Source organism: Arvicola amphibius, chromosome 1 (assembly GCF_903992535.2).
Source record: "Arvicola amphibius chromosome 1, mArvAmp1.2, whole genome shotgun sequence".
NCBI lineage: Eukaryota > Metazoa > Chordata > Mammalia > Rodentia > Cricetidae > Arvicola > Arvicola amphibius.
This window is the reverse complement of record NC_052047.1, coordinates 68,692,703-68,713,628: the sequence shown is the minus strand read 5'-3', so window position 1 is coordinate 68,713,628 and position 20,926 is coordinate 68,692,703. Positions and strand designations below refer to the sequence as shown.

Genomic DNA, 20,926 nt, shown 5'->3' with positions numbered 1-20,926 from the left:
AACCTGGGCCTTGTCGCTACCTCCCCAGCACAGGTGTGTGTTGTCATGTTGGCTTGTATATGGGATCTGGGGATCCAATTTGAATTCTTTATTTAATCCATTGAACTATCTTCCTGACTCTAAAATTATATTTTTAATTCTTAATTTTGATAGTAAAATGATGCCTTAGGCAGGTAATAACATTATAGATTACTTGTGGAACTTCTTATAATTCTGTTAATGGCTTAATACATCTGAATCAAATATGAAAAGAATGTATTCTGCACCAAAGTGATTATAAAGAGCAAGTCAGAACTTAATATCTCTCCATTTTTGAAGTTTTAAATGTTAACTTTTAAAAAATAAGTAATATATGATCTTTGGTTTTAATCTCTTATGATAATAGACATCATATGTGGCTGGCGCTCTCCCTCTTGCCATTTAAAAGGTTAAAGTTAAAAGTCTTTGTAAAATAAGTTATTTTGAAGGTTACCAGTCAGATTTGCTGTTGGTTTGAATATAGTTAATCTTTTCTGTGAATATGTGGCTTCCTCGTACTTAGTTCCTTGAGACAGGAACATAGTAAGATATTTGTGAGGTGTAATCAATCTTAGTGTCTAAAAATGGGAAAGCACAGTTACTTTGGTGTAGACTTGTCACATTTGAGGTCCACAGCTGGAAAAATAGCTGCCAGTAATTCAGCTACTCATGGAAGACAAATGACCTTTAGTGTTGATCACCAACTGAAATTCTGTAGCAGAGCTCCCTTTGAGGATTGTATTCAGAATCTCTCCCATGTTAAAAAAAAATGTGTACAACTAACGAGTCACACATTCTGCATCATTTGTCTAATTCCAGAATTATACCAGGTTGATCCTTCGGTTATTTCCTTTTGAAACCAAATATTTCTTTTTAGCAGTGGCATTTGATTATTACTGTCTGAAGCAACTTGTTACCAGTGTATGTTTGTTGATATGAAGTGTAATAACACGGAATCTAGCTGTTTCTGATAACTTATTATTTTTTCCCTCTGGAGAAGCATGGTTGTTTTTGTGTAGGGGATGATATTTTAGCTGCTTATCTGTGCCTCACAGCTGGCAGAGAAAATGCAGTAAACTAATCATGAAGTTACATTCAGGACTCTGACTGCTCTTAGTCTTTAGTGTTTCTGAAGTGTAAAAGAAACACAGTGTCTGGTTTTGATTTTAAGCATGTTGCTTGGTGGTCTCACTGCATCAAGGCACTGACCCCTTCTGTATGTACCATCGTTTGTATTTACAAAGCATGTTCATAAATGAGAAAATGTCATAATTCTGGAAAGTCACACAGACCAGATGGCAGCTGCATAAGGGTAGGAACCATATTCATTGCTGCGTCACCCTTCCCACCCACAAATGCTGTTAGATGAATGGCCCTCCATTACTTACCATAGGGAATGAATGCAGTCAGTATTTTTTTTTTTTTTTTTTTTTTTTTTTTTTTTTTTTTACTATATCCTTGTTTCTGTTTGAAAACTTTAGGTTCAGGGAATAAGTTTCTGTTATAGTCATTTCATTCAGCTGTTAAATACTTGGCTTTGGGTTAGTTCTTATGATTAAATCATTTCCCCACCATTGAATAATCCTACCAAATGTGCTACAGAAGTCTAGTTAGATATTAGAAGCTTTAATAGCCATAGCAAGGAAGCACTAAGATTCAGAGAAAAGTCACCAAGATATGCTTCTTAAAATTTAACACCACTGAGGTTTTTCTGTTCTTTCGTGTTTCTTTCTCTTTTTTCTTTTTTCTTTTTTTCTTTTTAGACAGGCTCTCATGTAGCTCCGGACTCCTTTGAACCCTTTTATAGCCAAAAGTAGCTTTGAACTTGTGATCCTTCTGCTTCCACTTCTGAATGCTAGCACTTAGACATGTACCAAATGGTTATTTTTGTTGTTGAGCCAGGACCTCCAGGGCCTTTTCTTATGCTAGACAGGCACTCTGTCAACTGAGCCACATCTGCAGCCTTGAATTTTTGAGTGTTGCCTCTGTACTCAATTATATCAGAATCTATTTCTTACTATTTATAGGCAAGAAAGTCCTTTTGTTTTCATTTCAGTGGAAAATAGATTATTTAAAAATAAATTTTTAACATTGCCTTCTTAAAGTTTTGAACTCTTATCCTCCATTTGAAAAGTGAGAGAGGACCACCTAAAAAGCACTCTATTTTCCCCCTGAAACATACCAGTGCCATCAAGTTCTGCTTACCCATTCCCCACCCCCAAATATTATAGGGGGCCTACCCTCTCTTTAAATTTTCCTTATTAATTTGGTTTAACTTGATTTGTTTTTATATTTAGTTTTAAAAATTATAAATGATATATAAACTGGTGTGTCACTTTGCCTTTGCAGAAGCCAGTGTATCAGGTTACATGTAGCTAATCACAAACTAGCTTGTATAGGAACTGAATGTGTGTATTCCCTTTTGGTCTCAGAGCCTTCAGGCCCTTAAGTTGTTAACTTCTAGTGCAGCTGCACAGTAATATACACTGTCATGGTATTTAAAATCAGGTATATTGTACTTTACAGTTGTTAGGACTGGATGTGGGTGGAGGTGAGTGGGCATGAAGGGGACCAGAGGTTGTTTTTGGGTGTCTTCTTGATTGCTTTTCCACTTTATTTTTTGAAAAGGTCTCTCACTAAACCTGGAACTCACAAATTTTGTAGGCTAGCAGGCCAGCAAGTCCCAGGTATTTTCCTGTTTCCACATTCTCAATGCTGGGACTATAGGCACGTGCTACCACGCCTGTCATTTTACATGGATGTTGGGGCTCTAGCTATATATAGATCCTGAACTTTGTCCTTAGCCCCAGGCTATTTTCTATAATACATTATACCCACATGGCATTATATATGTGTGTGATATATATAATATACATAGCATACCACATGTTATATATATATATATGTATGTATGTATGTACATAGAAATTTGTGCCTTAGTGAGAAAGGTTCAGAAAGATTTAATTTTTTGTTCCTCTACCCCTTAGTGATAGAATCTAGGGTAACCCTAAAGCTTAAGGATTAACTTCAAGTTTTCTCTATGCTTGTCCTCTCCTCTGCTTCAATCTGTGTCTCATGTATTTAAACTTCCATTATAGTTAGATCTTTTATTAGTTGTTTGGATTTAACATAGCCACATTACATTCTATCTCAATGAAGAGGAGAACATAAATCTTCTATTTTCTGCTGTGTTTATAACCTTATGGTACCAGAGAGCCTTTTTCAAACTCAGCTTTATATAGCCCTTATCTGGCACATTGTCCTTAGAGGAATGGATTGGTTGGCATTGTTACAGTGATGATACATTACCTGACTAAGGCTGAGGAGTCGTTGCTGACAGAGCTAACCAACCTGCTTCAGTATTTTTTTGTTGAGTGTTGTTGTCTGGTTTATCTGGCATTGTAAGCTGGTTACTCTTTTTACTTTTGAGCAGAGTCTTTGTATGTAGCCTAGGTTACTCATGAACCTGCAGTAGTCCTGCTGCCTCAGTCTCTTACATGCTAGAATTACAGTATACATCACTGCCTGGCTCATAAGTTCATTTTGTCCCATAGATTTGACCTGTGTCTTGAGTTTTATTCTTTACACACCTAGTTACCACTGGACCTAATCTACTTGAGAAGTCACCAACATATCATTGTCTTGCTTCTTGAACTCTGCCCTTCATTTCTAATTCTTTAGAGTTTTGGTACTCTATTTGGTCTTACTCATTTATTTACTTCATGTAATTTAAATAATAATCCTGTACTCAATATGGTATGTCATACCTGTAACCCAGATTTCAGGAGGCTGAGGCAGTTAGATCGTAGGCTAGTCTGGGCTACATGGTAAATACCAGGCTAGCTTGGGCTACAGAGTAAGGCTTTGTTACAAACAACCAAAACCAACTAAACAACACTGCCCCAAACAAGTACAAATGGAAAAACCAAGCCCTAAAACAAGCTGAAAGATTTTGTCTATAAATACTAAGAGAATTTGCCCCAAAGAGATTGGGTATATAGTTCTCTTATTTCTACAAAGATCAGATTATTGCCTAATGGCAGGAATTCTTTGTTTGTAGTTACCTACCCATTACTTTATGTCCTCAAAACAATGTGAGATCCTTTGGTAGAAGTCAGTTGTATGCACAAAAGACCTTGAACTAGAAGTTCAAGACAGGATAGAATGGGTATGACAAGCAGCAGAGATTTTCCTGACCAGCTGTGGGAGGTAATACTTGTTCACTGAGGGAAGCTCAGAAAGGAACATCTTAGGTTTCTGAATCATGTGAGGAAAGAGTCTGAATGTCTGCCAGCAGTCCATACAGCAATTAAAGATGTTAGTGTGAGAGATAAGGCTGGGCTTTCAAATGGCATAATCTGATGGTAGGATATTTGTTTGTTTTGCAGAATTCCTTGTGAAGCCTTGTAGAAGAAAAAGTTCTCGGGACAGTATTCAATTGGTAAGTTTGTTTTCCTCCAGTAATCACTCTGTTGATTTGAAGCAGGGAAAACATATTTACAAATTAGTTTTGTGACACTGTTTGTCCCTGTCCATTTTCATTAGTACCCATGCCAGGTTACCTTTTATGTGTCTATTTGTGGCATATTGCAGTGTTCTTTATGTCTGAAAATGTGTTGAGTAGTTGTTACTTTGAGTTGTAGGGTCAACTTCTTTGTCAGTAAACTCTCAGTTCAGCAGCAGATCCTGCATTAGTAAGTAAAGTGTGATTGATTTAGATACTCAGTGCCAGCCTTTGGCCTCTACATTCATGTGTCTGTATTCATGTCTATATATGCACACACATATGCCAACACATGTGAGGTGAGAATACATACATACTTGAATACCACAAACACACAGGCACCCCTCAAAAAAGAGAAAAGAAAAAAACAACACAACAGGAGAAAGTATTCTAATCACTCCATCCCTCCCTCCAGCTTATACATGATTTTCTCCCCTTTTTGCATCATTTCCTGAGTTTTAGAGTAGGAGTGCAGTGTCTCATGTAGGAGGGGTCAACTTTCAACAGTTACTCAGTAACCTCTGACCCTTCAAGAGGTCAAAAATAAGCTTCTTGACCACAGACAAGAGCAGCACTGTTCTGTGGGGATAAATAAAAATATTTAGAAGGTAATTTGACAGGTGTGCCTTGCTCACTTTAAGGACAGCAGTAGCTTAGTTCCTACAGTATATAACCTCTCAACTAGGGGATTTTCAGTAGGTTTACAGTACCAGGCAGGAATTGGCTCCAGAGGAGTGATAAATGCAGTCAGGCAGCTGTTGCCCCTTTAATGTAGTGCCATTGTTGCGCTGCTGGGCATGTCCTGCCTGGCCAGTTGATAGTGTAGCACACAGGGTTCACAGCTGAGTAAGACTGCTAATGACAGTTCTCCAGCATGTGGAACACCCTCCGAAAGGGAGGAAGCTTCTAGTTCAGTTAAAACTTGATTTTCTTATATCCTGTGACCAAAGCTTTTAGTGTCGTAGAGTTTTACTGTGTAATTCTAGTGGGCAGTCAGTGTAGTAACATATTGTTTGGGGAGCCTCATGGGTTCATAGAGAAGTGGCTTCACCCTGGTACTGGGACTTTTCATTTTAGTAACTGATGACTTCTTAGAGTAGCTTTATCTACTTATGCAGGGTATCTCTGTTGAAACTGTTTTGTCTTACATTTTATTTTGTGATTAACTTAGAAAATAGCAGGTTTCCTTATGGATTTTTAATATATACTCTTAGCTTTGGGTGACTCTACCCCTTAACATAATGTTCAGTTCTCAGAGAAAATAAAAATTGGGAGTACTGGCCTGCTCTTTAACCTATTCTCACTTCAGTCACTGTAAGGCAATAACCTCACCTAGTTTCCATGCCAGGATCAAGTTCCTTAGTGTGGCATGCAAAAATTATCTATACCTAGTCACTCATTCCCTATGCACCAGTGTAGCTACCCTGGACTGCTTCCTAGCTTTTAAATGTACTCCAGGATGTTCTTTTGCTTTATTCTGATGTTTGTACCCCTTCTTGTTTCCACTTTGTCTTAAAGCTTGAAGTGTGCATATACAAAAAGACTATTTTGGGCATTGTTTTACCAAAGTCAGTCTATCCCTGTAGGATCATGTATTATCATATATATGATTGAGTCACAATAGTAATGACTGTAAAAAGATAATTATGCGGCTGAGAATACTAAATATATCATATGAATCCGAGGCTCACATAAATAATATGATTCACTCTTATTATCATAACTTTAGTATAGGATAGGCATTCCTAATCCCCAAATCCACAATCTTAAAGTGTTCCAAAGTCTGAAAGAACCCTGAAATCTGAACCCCGCTGGTCTGGTGCATTTTTTTTTATAAGGAATGCTGCACTTGAGCAGAATCTGAGCACAATTCCTATGTGTTTAGTCATTGCTTTTTATCAGTTTTCTTGAGGCTATTATCTGTACTTTTTTTTTTTTTTTTTTGGTTTTTCGAGACAGGGTTTCTCTGTGGCTTTGGAGCCTGTCCTGGAACTAGCTCTTGTAGACCAGGCTGGTCTCGAACTCACAGAGATCCGCCTGCCTCTGCCTCCCGAGTGCTGGGATTAAAGGCGTGCACCACCACCGCCCGGCTATCTGTACTTTTTTTAGGCTAGTTAAATGAAGATCTTTTTTTTTTTTTTTTTTTAAAGATTTTTACTTATTTATTATGTATATAACATTCTGCCTCTGGGTATGCCTGCATGCCAGAAGAGGGCACCAGATCTCATTGTAGATGGTTGTGAGCCACCATATAGTTGTGGGAATTGATCTCAGGACCTCTGAAAGAGCAGCCAGTGCTCTTAACCTCTGAGCCATCTCTCCAGCCCCAAATGAAAACCTTTTCTATAATAGTTATTTTCAATTTCCTTTTAATAACTTTGTAGCTGGCATGGTGGTTTGTTCCTGTAATCCCAGCATTTGGGAAATTGAGGCAACAGGATCTCTGCCAGTTCTGGGTTACAGTTGTGAGTTTAGACCAGCCTGGGGTATATAGTATGGGGGGGGGGCATCAAAACCAGAAAGGCCGACAAAAAAAATTATATAGAAAAGTTCATTTTCCTAGCTTGATGTGGTAATGTACATTTATAATCTCATCACTTAGGAAATTGAGGATCACAAATTTAAGGCCAGTCTGAACTAACACAGCAAGACTGCCTGTCTTAGAACCAACCAGACTAAACCAAACCAAAAACAAATCCATCTAGTAGAACTATAAAGTAAGTGTTCTAAAAATATGAGAATGGAAAGTCTCTTCCTACTTTTTCCTTTTTGAGATAGGGTCTCTTGTTTTCCCAGCTGGTTTTGACTTACCCTGTAGCTGATGGTGACCTTGAACTTCTAGTCTTTCCTCCCTACCTTCCAAGTGTTGGGTTGTAACTATGTGTCGCTATACCCAGTTTTTTTGGGATCTGGGGGACGAACCTCAGGCTCTTGTGCATATTAGGTTAGCACTACTGACCGGCCTGGGTCTCTAGTCCTCATCCCACCTTTTTCTAAAGAGGGGTGGCCATTGTTAACCATTACTGTACCATTTTTCTGTTCGCATAAAAATGTGCTTAATAGTTGGTACAGATATTGCTTATGTATAATTTATCTAATTTTTAAAATAACAGAACTCTTAGAACTTTCACCAAGTTGAGGCCAGGAGTGGTCAGATGGTCATAATCCCAGCATTCAGGAGAAGAAGGAGGATTATAAATTTGAGGTCGGTCTTGGCTGCATTTCTGATCCTGCATCGAAAGACAAAACTAAAGTAAACAAACAACAAAAGCAACCTTCCAAGTTGATGACTGTGGTGATTTTGAGGCATATATATGTGCACACTTTAACAGTAACCCTTGTATGGCCCCTCCACACGGTTTATGGTCTTTCATTCAGTAGACTGTTTTAAGACCTAGTGCTACAGAAATAGTGACTTGTATAGAGAGTTATGGATAGGTTTTGTTGTTATTGTCGTTTTTAAATGACTTTTTGGGTGGTAATGGAAAAATGGAAACAGTATAGATGTATGACCAGGTAATCTGATTAGATTATAGTAGATTGAGATATAATGAAATGCTAGACTGCTATCTAAATATATGCACTGATATAGGAAGGATTTGATTTACTATTAGAATAAAGTAAATTGGAGAATAGTAAATATAGTGTGATTCTCTTTACTTCCCTTCCTCCTTTGGGGTTCTATTATGTGCGTTTTTTTTGTTGTTGTTGTTTTGTTTTTCGAGACAGGGTTTCTCTGTGGCTTTGGAGCCTGTCCTGGAACTAGCTCTTGTAGACCAGGCTGGCCTCGAACTCACAGAGATCTTCCTGCCTCTGCCTCCCGAGTGCTGGGATTAAAGGCGTGCGCCACCATCGCCCGGCTTATGTGCGTTTTTATATATGTATAGAGAAGCTTTTGAAACAAAAATATAAAATAGTTAACAATGACTGTACTTAGGTGTGTGTGTGTGAAGTGTAGCAGGGGCAACTTAGTTATTAAAATAAGTTTCTAAAGTGCAGTTCACATATTACCTAGTCACTTGTGTCTCATCATCCCAGAGAGACAGTCTATATCCTTAGCTATCATCCCCTTCACCTTCTATCTTCACCAGCACTAAGCAACCACTAGTCTGTTTTCTGTCCCCTGTCAGCAGTCTATCAGATTTCACTGTTCTGGAACCCTATCTTATGTCTTTTGTGACTGGCTTTATTCACTTAGTGTAATGTGTTCAAGGTTCATCCATTCCTTTAACTATAATGGTGTAGACCACTGTTTCAGTGTGAGGCATTCTGTTCATTCATTCGTAGAGGTCATTTGGATTTGGCTATTTTGTTTCTTTGTTTTTCGAGACAGGTTTCTCTATGTAGCCTTGGCTGTCCTGAAACTTGCTCTCTAGATCAGGCTGGCCTGGAATTCACAGAGATCTGCCTGCTTCTGCCTTCTGAGTGCTTGTTTAAAGACGCGTGCCATCACTGCCCGGTCCTTTGACTATTTTGAATAACTGCTGTAAACACATTTATAGAAAATTTCATGTAGATGTTTTGTTTTCTTGGTTAGATATGTAGGAGTGGGCTTGCAGGATCACACAATAATTGTTTTATCATTTGAGCATGAACCTCCCAGTTTTCAAAGAGGCAGTGCACTGTTGTACACTGATAGTTTACTCTTTACATATGTTTTTAACAGTTTCTTATAAAGAAAATGTAATACTATTACAACAAAAACATGAAGATGTTTTAAGGTGCTTACCAGACTAACTGCAGTGACTCAGTTTCTTTATTTTTTGCTCAGAGTGTAACTGCCATGCTGGGCTTCCTTTTCCTCCTCTTCTTCCTCCTCCTCCACCTCCTTTGTTTTGGCCAGACTTTTCTTCTTTTTATGGCTGACTGGTGTTCTATTGCATATATAGTTAGTTCATTCATGGATATCTAAGTTGATCCCATATCTTGTATATCACAACTAGATATGAAATAAACATAGAAATGCATCTAAAAGCTTCAATATACTCTTCAGTTTCTTTGAAAACTTAAGGTTTTCAAAGATAGCTTGCATTGTTTGAGGGTCTAAAAGTAGAGACAATAACTTAATCTCTATTACCCATTTCACTGATCTTGAAAAGCTATCAGCTCGTGGTCCATCTTGTTTCACAGGTGCTCTCCATTCCTAATGTGTCTTCATTCATCACTTCATCTCTGTGTATTGTAGTGATATATTTAAGAGATGAATTTCTTAAAGAGAAAAAAAAAACTAAAACCAGGTGCAAAAATCCATAACCACACCCTGTGTGTATTTGTGCGCATGTTAGAGACCATAGCCCGTGTATTTAAAATTAAGGTTGTTGCTGCTCAGTTTATTCTGTAACTTTATTTGGAGTAAAAATATTTATACTTAGTTTGAGTGTATTCATCCCCTTTTACCCACTTTTTAATTAAGGTATAATTCATATCACATAAAGACCACTCTTTCCAAGGAATGCAGCTCAGTGGATTTTAGTATATTCATCATGTACAAGCCTTTTCATTGTCTAATTCTAGATTTCTGTCCCCCATGAATATAACCTTGAGCCAACAGAAAGCACTCCATATTCCTCTCTGTTCCTCTGTATATACCTATTCTGGATAGTTGATTGAATTTGTAGCGTAGTGTTCCAGGTTTTTTTCACTTAGCATAATGTTTTTTATCCATGCTGTCATGGGTCAGTATTTTCTTTCTTGTTATTGCTGAGTAAGATTCCATTCTATATATGTTGCTTTATCTTTTCATTTGTTGCACATTTGAATTGTTTTCATCCTTTGGTTATTATAAATATTGTTGCATGAATGTTTTACCAGCCTTAAAATCAGTCTTCCTCTCCTTCCCTCCCTCCTTTCTTCCTTCTGAACAGGGTCTTTCCCCTGGCTGTCCTGGAAACTCACTCTGTAGACCAGGCTGTCCTCTAACTCACAGAGATCTGCCTGCCTCTCCATCCCAAGTGCTGACATTAATGGCATACACCACCATGCCCTGGCTTAATTTTTAATTTCTTTCAATTTCTGTTTTTATGGTTTTTTTTTTTTTTTCATTTGAGGTGGGTTCTTGTTGTGTTGGTCTCTAACTCCTGGGCTCAAGTCTCAAGTGATACTCCAGCTGCCCGAGTATCTGGGACTACAGTTATGCAGCACTGAGCCCAGCTTCTTAGTGTACAAGTTTTGTATAGGAATATCCTTCCATCCTGTCAGGTATTGCCCAGCAGTAAAACTGATGGGAAATATGACTGTATAGCTCTTTTGGGAACAGCTGAACTGTTTTCACAGAGATGTACTTCTGAAAATTTCAGATTCTTCATATTCCACTTACATTCTATACATATGCATATACTTTAAAATGTGTTCCTGTACATGTATGTGTGCAGGTGTACATGTGTGAAAACCTTAGATAGCATCTTTAAGAATGTCATCTGCTTCCTTGGAGGCAGGATCTTGATCCTCTCTCCCCTATCCCCTTTTGGTTTTGGTTTTTCGAGACAGGTTTCTCTGTTTCTCTGTGTGACCCTAGCTGTCCTGGAACTTGCTTTGTAGTCCAGGCTGTCCTCAAACTCAGAGATCCACCTGCCTCTGAGGTAGGGTGTCTTGTGGTTCTTATTAGCCTGAAGCTCATCAGCTACTAGACTGGCAGGTCAGTGAGCCCCAAGGAGCCTCCTGTATGTCTCCTCCGTGCTTTGATTACAAGTGTGTGCCACTGGGCCCAGTTTTTAGTATATGATACTAATAATTTGAACATATATAAAATTTATGTCTGTGTTAAGATAGAGCAGTTTGAGTTGTAAGTAATAACTCAGTGGTGGGAGACTTGCCTATCATGTGACCAGGCCCTGGGTTCATTTCACAACAACATAAGACAACAACAAACATAGTACAGTAGTTTAAATATGTGGATGATGTTGCCACTTTCATCTGGATAAGCAGTAGGCATCTGAAACAAACTTGGTTTCTCTGTGTTCTTTTTCCCTATCACTTATGGGCTGAGGAATTCGCTTTTCTTAAGAGTGTCCTTCACCAGGAAAGTCCTTTATTCTAGTTGCTGAGACAGCAAGTTTGAGATACTTTTCTGTCACATTTAGTGGATCAACTCATTGTGTGTGTTTGTGTGCATGTGTACGTGTGCATACACACACCTATCGCTTCAGAGACTGTGAAGAATCTGGTAGCACTGCTTGTATCACTGCTGCCTTGTAAGTCTGGTATTGGATTGTCACATCCAGCGGCTCTCAGCATCTTCCTGCCCCTTGTCTCCAACAGTGACTGTCCCTCAGAACACTCTGTTAAAATAATCCTTTTCTCACAGCCCAGCAGAGGTACAGGCATAGAGACAGAGCCTTGGCCCTGCTGTTCCTTTGATGTTCTTTTTCACTTTCTTAATGCTGCTCTTACAGCTCTTATGCTGAGTATTGACGTTCAAACTCCCCAAAATACCATCTTTTTTTTTTTTAACTTAAACTTGAGCAAAGCAATAACACTGGGTTTGTATGATGGTAATCTGTTGAGGGAAGGAGCCCTTCGAGAGAGTGCTAGCACTCCTCTGCATTTTTAGTTGGACGTTCTTTTGTTCTTAGAAGCACAGGTGAGAGGATTATAGCAGCTCAGGAATTTTCAGGTAAGCACAGAATATCAGGATAATAAAGCAGTTGATTCATATTTTACCTGCTAAGTCAATTTGTTTCCATAGACAGGGTGATCCATTTTCCATAAAATAAGCCACACAAACATTCTGAAACATTAGAATGTTGTGTTTGCAGGTTGATTTTAATTATTACTTCTTTAAATCTTTCTGCAAGATTCATAAAATTTGAAAATTAACTCTCAACACAGGAATGTCAGTGTTTTTCACTTTCCTTACAGAACTAGTTAAAGTTAGGAATATTTCCACAAAGGTGTTATTCAGTTTAGAACTAATGGTGAGGATTTGGCTGGTTGATATTCAGCTTATTCGGGGCTGACTCTGGTTGAATTTCAGGTCTGTGTATGCAGTCTCTTTAATTAGGGTATGACCAATTAGGAGAAAAACTATTGCCAATTTTGCCTCCCTGTTTTTCCTTCCTAAAATAAAAGGTCTCAAGTAGAAGAGAAAGAAGAGCCTTGTTAGAGACTGGAGAAGGACGGGGTCTCTCCTGCCCTGGACTGGTCATGGTAAGTACAGAAATAAAGAAATTAGAGTTGAACTCCTATCTTGAAACGTGAACACTAATACATCTGTTTATGTTTTATAAGAAATAATTTCAGTTTTTCCCACTTCCTAATTATCTCTACCTCCTTTGTCAGCTCCTCAGTACCTGTCCACTATGAAGAGAAGAGCTACTTTTACAGTAGCTGAATCCTGAGAGCTAGATATGTAGCACACCTTAAGTCAGTCAGTAAATGGAGGCAAGATTGAAATATATCATTCTTGGACTCCAGGATTTTCATTTCTTCCTCTAATAGGAAGCTGGCTTGGAGGTGTAGCTCAGGCTAAACCACATGCTATTGCACATACGAGGCCCAGGCTCACTTCCTCCCTTTCCCTAAAAACATTCTAAGAAGCAAGACATGTAAAAATGATTTTTATGTGTTTGTTTGGTGAGTGTAGAGATTGTGAGATGGCTACTCACAAATTTTTCTTTATTTGATTTACAGAATTGTGAAAAATTGTAAAATGCTTTATAAAGTAAGCATATATTATATTATAGACTGATCAAACTGAGCTAATTAATATACGCTGTCACCATAACACACATTTTAAATGAATTTGTTTTCTGGATGGCAGCAATTCCTTGCCTTTCCTTTAAGATTCTTTTGACCCATAACAGATGGGCAGCTGTGCACACCCAGCCTTTCCCTTTCCCTGAAGAACAAAATGGGCATTTCGGTGGCCTGTGGGCCATTTAGGCAGAGAAGATGGAACACAGCCAGCTATATCTCATCAATCCTAAGAATGTGTAAGCAAAGCTTTGAGGACTAGAGAAATCACTCTCTATAGCATTGTCTGATTTATTTATTTGTTTGTTTTTGTTGTTAACCATGTGGTAGTTCCTAGACCCGAGTGTTTCATGCTGGTGCACAAAAAGGAAATTGAAAATAGCATGTTAATTTCAAACTTCATTAGGGACATGTAGAGAATGCTTTTTAAAATTAAAAACAAAGTGAAATAGCAACAATCCCTGCCCAGCTAGTTGTGTGGTAATGTCACACTAAAAGGAAGAGGAAGGTAATTTCTCCCTTTTTAAAGGTGGACCAGTGGGCATCACAATTTTCTGATTTAATCTTGTACCCAAAACATGATAATGTTTTACTATTTTTTTATTTATTTAAAGTATACAGTTTTTGTTTTTCCTCAGTTTTCAAAGCTGAAAGTATGCTTGCATAATATTAACATGGTGTGCATGCCAGTGCCATTGATCAGCAATTGGGCATCAAAGCAGCTCTGCTGTGCACTGAGTGCTTGCTCTTCACCGTGTGCTACATAGCCAGCAGTACAGTCCTTTTCCTGGTACTATTGAGGTCTCTGTGGTACCTAGCACAGTCCTCTGGGGATCCCAATAGTTATGGAGCAGTGTGACCACACATCATAAAAGATCTATCTTAGTTACTGTTCTGTTGCTGTAAAGAGACACCATGACTGTCAGGGTTTTAATTGCTATGCAGAGACACTATGACCACAACTCTTATAAAGAAAACATTGAATTGAGGGTGACTGGCTTACAGTTTCAGAGATTCAGTCCTTTATCATGATGGGGAGCATGGTAGCATACAGGCAGACATGGTGCTGGAGCTGAGACTGCTACATCTTGAAGGCAACAGGAAGTCAAGTGACTGTCATAATGAAGCTCGAAGAAAAGAGATCTCAAAGCCTGTCCCCACAGTGATACACTTCCTCCAACAAGGCTATACCTCCTAATAGTGCCAGTCCCTTCGGGAGCCATTTTCTTTTAAACCATCACTATGACCATGGCAACTTGTAAAAGAAAGTATTTAATTGGGGATTTGCTAATGGTTCCAGAGGGTTAGTCCATGACCATCATGGTAGGTAGGGAGCATGGTAGAACAGATGGCAGGCATGGTGCTGAAATGGTAGCCGAGAGCTTTTGCAACCTCAAAGCCCACCCCTAGTGACACATCTCCTTCAATAAGGCCACATAGTCTAGTCTTTCCCCGAACAGTTCCACCAACTGGGAACCAAGCATTCAAAGCCAGTGGGGGTTAGTCTCATTCAGACTACCCCAAGATCATTATAGCAAATTAAAAAAAAAAGTTAGAATTTTGCCACGAGAATTCATGGTTGTATATATTGTTTCTGATTGGTCCACGTTACTCACTCACATGTACATATCAGTATATATCTAAGTCATAAGTCTTATAACACAAGCTTCAATTTTGCTATTATTTAAAAATTTTCTCATTTGTCTATTGGATTCCTGATTATTACTTTATTAGCTATGTAATTCCTTGAAATTGTTGTCATTGATTTATTTTAATATAAATAAATCGTTTAGATTTTTGTTCCTAATCCTTAGTTTTTACAGAAAATTCTAGAATACTGAATTTTGGTTTTCTTAAAGATTTTGTCCAGTTATTCTTTGACAGTTTCATGCACGTACATTGTTTTGATGATATCCAACTCCACTCCTGCTCCCCAACACCACCTGCATCATTTCTTTCTCCTAGATACCTCTATTTTTCAAAGAATTTAAAATGAGACTTAAGTGTGTCTTTTGGCAGATGTTTCCGGGGTTGTTATTTGTTCCTAGTAGGACTCTCCAGCCTATGTAAGGAGAAAGAAGTGCACACCGGCATATATACTAAGTTCCAGGCCAGCCTAAGATACAGTGTGAGACCCTATCTATAAAGAGCAGAAAACCAAAAAATGTTCTGTGTACTGCTTGTCTAACATGTTTGAGGCCCCAGTTTGATCCCTAGTAAAATGAAAATGGCGGGGGTTCTGACTATGTGAGCACAGTTCATCATAATCTAGAGCCAGGCTTACTTATAGACTATATGTCTTTTGGGCCTCAAAAAGTAAAGTGGTTGTTTTTGAGAGTGCTTGACTTCCTACTTTGAAGTTGTCTTAACTGGAAGAGACCTCTTGGTAGTGTAAGGCAGAATGAGCAGGGATAGTGGTTTACACTGTTTTAAATTTTGGAAATTTAGTTCTTAGCTTAGTTTTTTGTTCGTTTTCTTTTTATATTAAAACACTTTAAAAAGTTATTTATTTATTATGTATAGTGTTCTGCCTGCATGTATGCATGCATGCCAGAAGAGGACATCAGATCTCATTATAAATGATTGTGAGCCACTGTGTAGTTGCTGGGAATTGAACTCAGTCCTCTGGAAGAGCAGACTGTGCTCTTAACCTCTGAGCCATCTTTCCAACCCTAAAGCACACCTTTTTGAAGCTTTCTGTTATGCAGATTTTACATAAAGAATATACAGTGTAGCAAACTAACATTCAGCACTTAATAGTTTCATGAATTATCAATTCATAGAGCTGTTTCATTTATTCTTCACCCATTCCTTTCTTATATCCCTTAATTATGTTGAAATGAATTCCAAATTTCTTTATTTTTAAGTAAGTATATATTTTTCAAAAATAAAAATGTAAAATTATAACATAAGGAACAAAATTACTGCTTATTGGTTTCTTTCAAAAGGCACCACAGCCTCTTGGTGCCCACAGAGACTGTAATGCTTGATAATTTTTGCATCAATGTGTTTCAGATTAGGGATACTTGTAATAGTCAGACTTCTGTTCTTATTACAAATGCTAAGAGAAGTCAACTAAAAAACTAAAAAAGAGAAAAGATTTGTTTTGGCTGATGGTCTTGGTCAGTTGGCCCTGGTGTATATCAAGGTGGGAACATGTGATAGAAAACCTACTCACCTTGTGGTGCCAAGGAAACAGGGAAGGGGCTAGGTCCCTTCATTGGCCTATCTTCCTCTTACTGCCTCTCAGAATTTCAAACTCCCTGCTAACAGTGCTGTGTGTTAGCATCAAAGCCTTTAACATGTAGGCCTTTGAGGAACCCTTATCCAAACTATAGCAATAACTAAGATAGTAGATGGAACACTTTGGGGGATAGTTTTCTTGAGCTTTTCTGCTTGTTTCAAAATGGTCATTGGATTATTATTGTGATTACGTACGTAAACACGACAGAAAAATCAAATATGGATGATAAGTAGAAGTTTATAAATTAAACCCTGTGGGGTTTTCCAGGATGAAGAGATGCGGCATAGCCTGGAGTGCATCCAAGCCAATCAGATATTTCCCAGGAAGCAGCTGATTCGAGAAGATGAGAATCTTCAGGTAATTATAGACCATTTTTGACAGTGTAATATGTGTTTAGCATTATAGTAATGATGGAGCAAAACTAGTGGATTGAAGTAATGTATAATAGATACATTTCCTAAACTGTACATATAGGAGTGCAATCCGGAAAACACTGTTCCTTTTTGAAAGAATTATTTCCTAAAAGTTCATTGCTTAGTATGATTATTTATCATATCATAAAAGTTCCTAATTTTGGTAAGTATATTGAAATTAGGTGAGAGTGTAAGCTGTCTTTCAGATTCTTGATTTAAACTTGTATGGCAGAGGGTTTATTGTCCGTTTGTTCACCTGACCATTTAATCTGGACCATTTCTTCTCTGGAACTATGAAAGGTTTCTTCTGTTTTCCAGGTTCCTTTCCTTGAACTTCATGGAGAGAGCACAGAGTATGTGGGCCGTGCTGAGGATGCCATCATTGCCCTTTCTAATTACAGACTTCACATCAAGTTTAAGGAGTCTCTTGTTAATGTAAGTGATTACCAACCATTCTTCCTGTAAGGCAGATAAGACAAGGAAGATATAAGAATTGTACAGGCTTGGGTATTTGAAAGCCTTGTGTACTGTGCATTTCATGCTCAAGGATTGTTGGGTTAATAAGGTACTCGTATGATTTATGTAAAACAATTCATCTTGTCTGCTGAGGTATCCATTGTTAGTTAATACTAAATAGCTTGTATCAGGTGCTGCTGTTTTATTAAGCTTTATAAAGGTACAAAGTTCATTACAGACTGACATATCAGGCTCCTACATTGGTAAGGATCCATGTTAGTATGTTGTTTATTTGCATAATGAACTCTTACTAATGCAAAGGAAGTTTGAAGTTGTTATGAGTGCAATTGCTCTTTCTTTGGTTATGAGGCTCCACTAAGTAGAACTGGTTCTTCCAGTGCGCTTCTGTCCTTGGTAGTCTTCAGTGAACCAGCCCAGAAAGCCCCACAGCTTCACCAGTTTCCACCAGTGGGAGCGTTTTTTCCCCTTTATTTGCCGGTGTTGTGGCTTTCTGCATTTGAGCACCAGTGCAGAGAAGTGTGTTGTGATGTCTTTAAGAGCTCAGACCTACATTCAGATTATGTGATTTGGAGGATTCGTTGAAATCTGTTGCTTGCATTAATTTTATTCATCTTTCTAGAAATTACCTAACTATTCAAGTTTCAGTCTGTGATTTATAAGATCAGTGGCTGTCATTTTTGAGTTGACATTTTATTTATTTATTTATTTATTTATTTATTTATTTATTTATTTATTTATTTATTTATTTGCTCATTCATTCATTCATTCATTCATTCACGTTATCGAGCCATTTTGACCTGAATTCTTCTGCCTGCCTTCTATAATTGGGTTATGTCTCTATTCTGTCCATTAGCTAACAGTGCACACCAGAGTCACCAAGGAAAAAGAAAATGTACTATGTTCCCAGAGTTCTAGGGTGCTTTCTGTTGTTGTAATAAACACCATGACCAAAGGCAACTTGGGGAAGAAAAGGTTTATTTCACCTTACAGCTTACAGCCTATCATTGAGGAAAGTCAAGGCAGGAATCTGAAGGCAATAATGGAAGCAGAATCCAGGGGTAGTACTGCCCACCATGGACTATGCTCTCCCATATCAATCATTAATCAAGAATATGCCCTACAGATAATGCCCACAGGCCAATCTGATTGAGATAATTCCTCAACTGAGGGGCCCTCTTCCCAGCTGACTCTAGTTTGTGTCAAGTTAACAAAACTAACCAGCACAATGGTTCATTTGGATTTGATCATTTCTGACCAGTGGATAAAAAGTGGAAATGGTGCCGGGTGGTGGTGGCATGATTCATGAAAAAGTCTCCAAGACAATCTGCAGGACACAGCAGATACTGACTGAACTGCCTTTGAAATTTCCTCAGTCGGTAGAGCATGGGACTCTTAATCCCAGGGTCGTGGGTTCGAGCCCCACGTTGGGTGCCATTCTGTAGTGAGGAGCTGCGGGCAGGCCTGCTTTTCATCCTGCCCAGCTCCCGGCCACCGGCTAGCTTATACCTCGAAATAACATCACATAAATTGTATTCTTTTAAATACTGCCTGGCCCATTATTTTCAGCCTCTTACTCACATCTTCTCTAACTCATATCTAATAATCTGTGTAGCACCACAAAGTGGTGTCTTACCGGGAAAGATTCTAGCATACGTCCATCTTGGGCTGGAGCTTCGTTGCATCTGGCATCTCTTTGAGGAGAGGCACAGCGGTCTGCCTCACTTGGGAGAGGCATGGCATCTGACTGAGCCCTCTACCTCACTTCCTTTTTCCTGTTCTGTCTACTCCGCCCACCTAAGGGCTGGCCAATCAAATGGGCCAGGCAGTTTCTTTATTAGCCAGTGGGAATCCTCCATCATTGGCACACACTTTAATCCCAGCACTCTGGAGGCAGAGGTAGGCAGATCTCTGTGAGTTCAAGACCAACCTGGTCTACAAGACAGGACGGGTTCCAAAGCTACAGAGAAACACTGTCGCAGGAAAAAAAAAAAAACCCAGCAATTGAAAATTCCCTGCCATGTCCTAGGGGAGGGAGTCAATTTACCACTCAACTTAAATTTATTTTTTGTTGTTGTTCTTTAAGTGGTTGGCATCAGAGAACTTATAATTCAATTGCCTGTGAGAATGATAAGGGTTCATCCCATTACATTTTCCCATATCATCCCATTTATCAGCTCACTAGATTTGGCTAAATACTTAAAGGTCTGTTTTTAGATTTGTTTGGGAATAGGGTCTGTCAGAAAATCATGTCTACCATCTTAAAGCTGTTTTCTTTATTTGTTCTATGAAAGTCAGTTATGCAGCATGATGTGAGACTGTGGTCCTTGTCCATGTCAGCTTTTCTGTCTCCTTTCTAATAGTAAAACTGGCTTTTCTGGGCCCCTCTGGCAGACCTCATACTTTGCACATTTTCCCTTCTCTCATGCCTGGGGACTTTCTCTTCATCTCTCAGAACTTGGTTCAGGCAGTAACTTCCTCTGTGAAGCTTTGCTCAATCCTGTTCCCTTCTTGGCAGTAATTGCACTCAGTGGCCTGCTTCTGTATGTAAACATACTTTCACAGCATTTACTAGACATGTAACGCTTTGTTGATTTGTCTTTGTGTCTTCAGGATCCAATATGTCTCCTGATACCTGCAACTCAGTAAATAATGACTTGAAATTAGTATGGATTTGAAATGAATATTAGATCTTCTCTCCCCTTTTGGATTTTAAGTTCGTTTTAAAACAATGTATTTCTGTGAATAGGCCTGTGTCATTCATCATTTATTTCTTATAGTAACTGTATGGTAGATTGTGATATTTTTTCATAGTGTGATTTTAATGTTTAAGAAACTGACAACTGTGCTTACTTTTAATCCATTTCCTCAGATGAAAGTGTTTTCTCTAGCATTCTAACTCTCTAAGTCTTAGAGCCATGTGTCGCTTACAAAACCCCAGACACTGTGTTTGCACAGAAAAATGATTATGCAAAGTTATCTTGACATTGTAGGGACTATGCACATTTCTTATAGAGAAACACCACAGTGCTAGGGTTCCTGAAGCCTGAGGTCACTCCAGGAAAAAGATAGCTGATTCCTCCTGCAACAGATCCTAGAGGAGACCAGAGGATTGATAGTGGTTGCCTCTCTCTCTTCCCCTCTCTGTGTCCCTCTGCTCTTTCTTCAGCAGATAAATGCTACAGCAAAACACAGGAGATCAAGAGACCCTATTAGCCGGGCGGTGGTGGCGCACACCTTTAATCCCAGCACTCGGGAGGCAGAGGCAGGTGGATCTCTGTTAGTTTGAGGCCAGCCTGCTCTACAAGAGTTAGTTCCAGGACAGGCTACAAAGCTGCAGAGAAACCCTGTCTCAAAAACAAAAACAAAAACAAAACAACAAAAAAACCAAAACAAAACAAAAAGCTATTAAAGCTTTTTATCTAAATCATGCACATTTAAGCCATTAGAACCCAAATGTGCTGTCTCTATGGTGGCATGCCCCACTTTGCATTTTTAGCACTTCAGAAAAAAAGTTGCCATTAAATTTTAAATAGCTACCCAATATCAAATTTTCTCTTAATTTCACAGCACATTGACTGT

General features: G+C 38.6%; 1 protein-coding gene across 4 annotated transcripts in view; it reads left to right on the top strand.

Moving 5' to 3' along the window:
* The window catches only part of Mtmr3 (myotubularin related protein 3), a 140,814-nt gene that overhangs the window by 60,254 nt on the left and 59,634 nt on the right, over positions 1–20,926 (top strand). For all 4 annotated transcript variants that reach the window (XM_038335623.1, XM_038335622.1, XM_038335621.1 and 1 more), the window contains exons 2-5: positions 4,407–4,459; positions 12,590–12,667; positions 16,725–16,814; positions 17,189–17,305. In XM_038335623.1, the coding sequence (XP_038191551.1) occupies positions 12,665–12,667; positions 16,725–16,814; positions 17,189–17,305 (210 nt within the window). In that variant the 5' untranslated portion in view covers positions 4,407–4,459; positions 12,590–12,664. The remainder of the gene's footprint in view (positions 1–4,406; positions 4,460–12,589; positions 12,668–16,724; positions 16,815–17,188; positions 17,306–20,926) is intronic.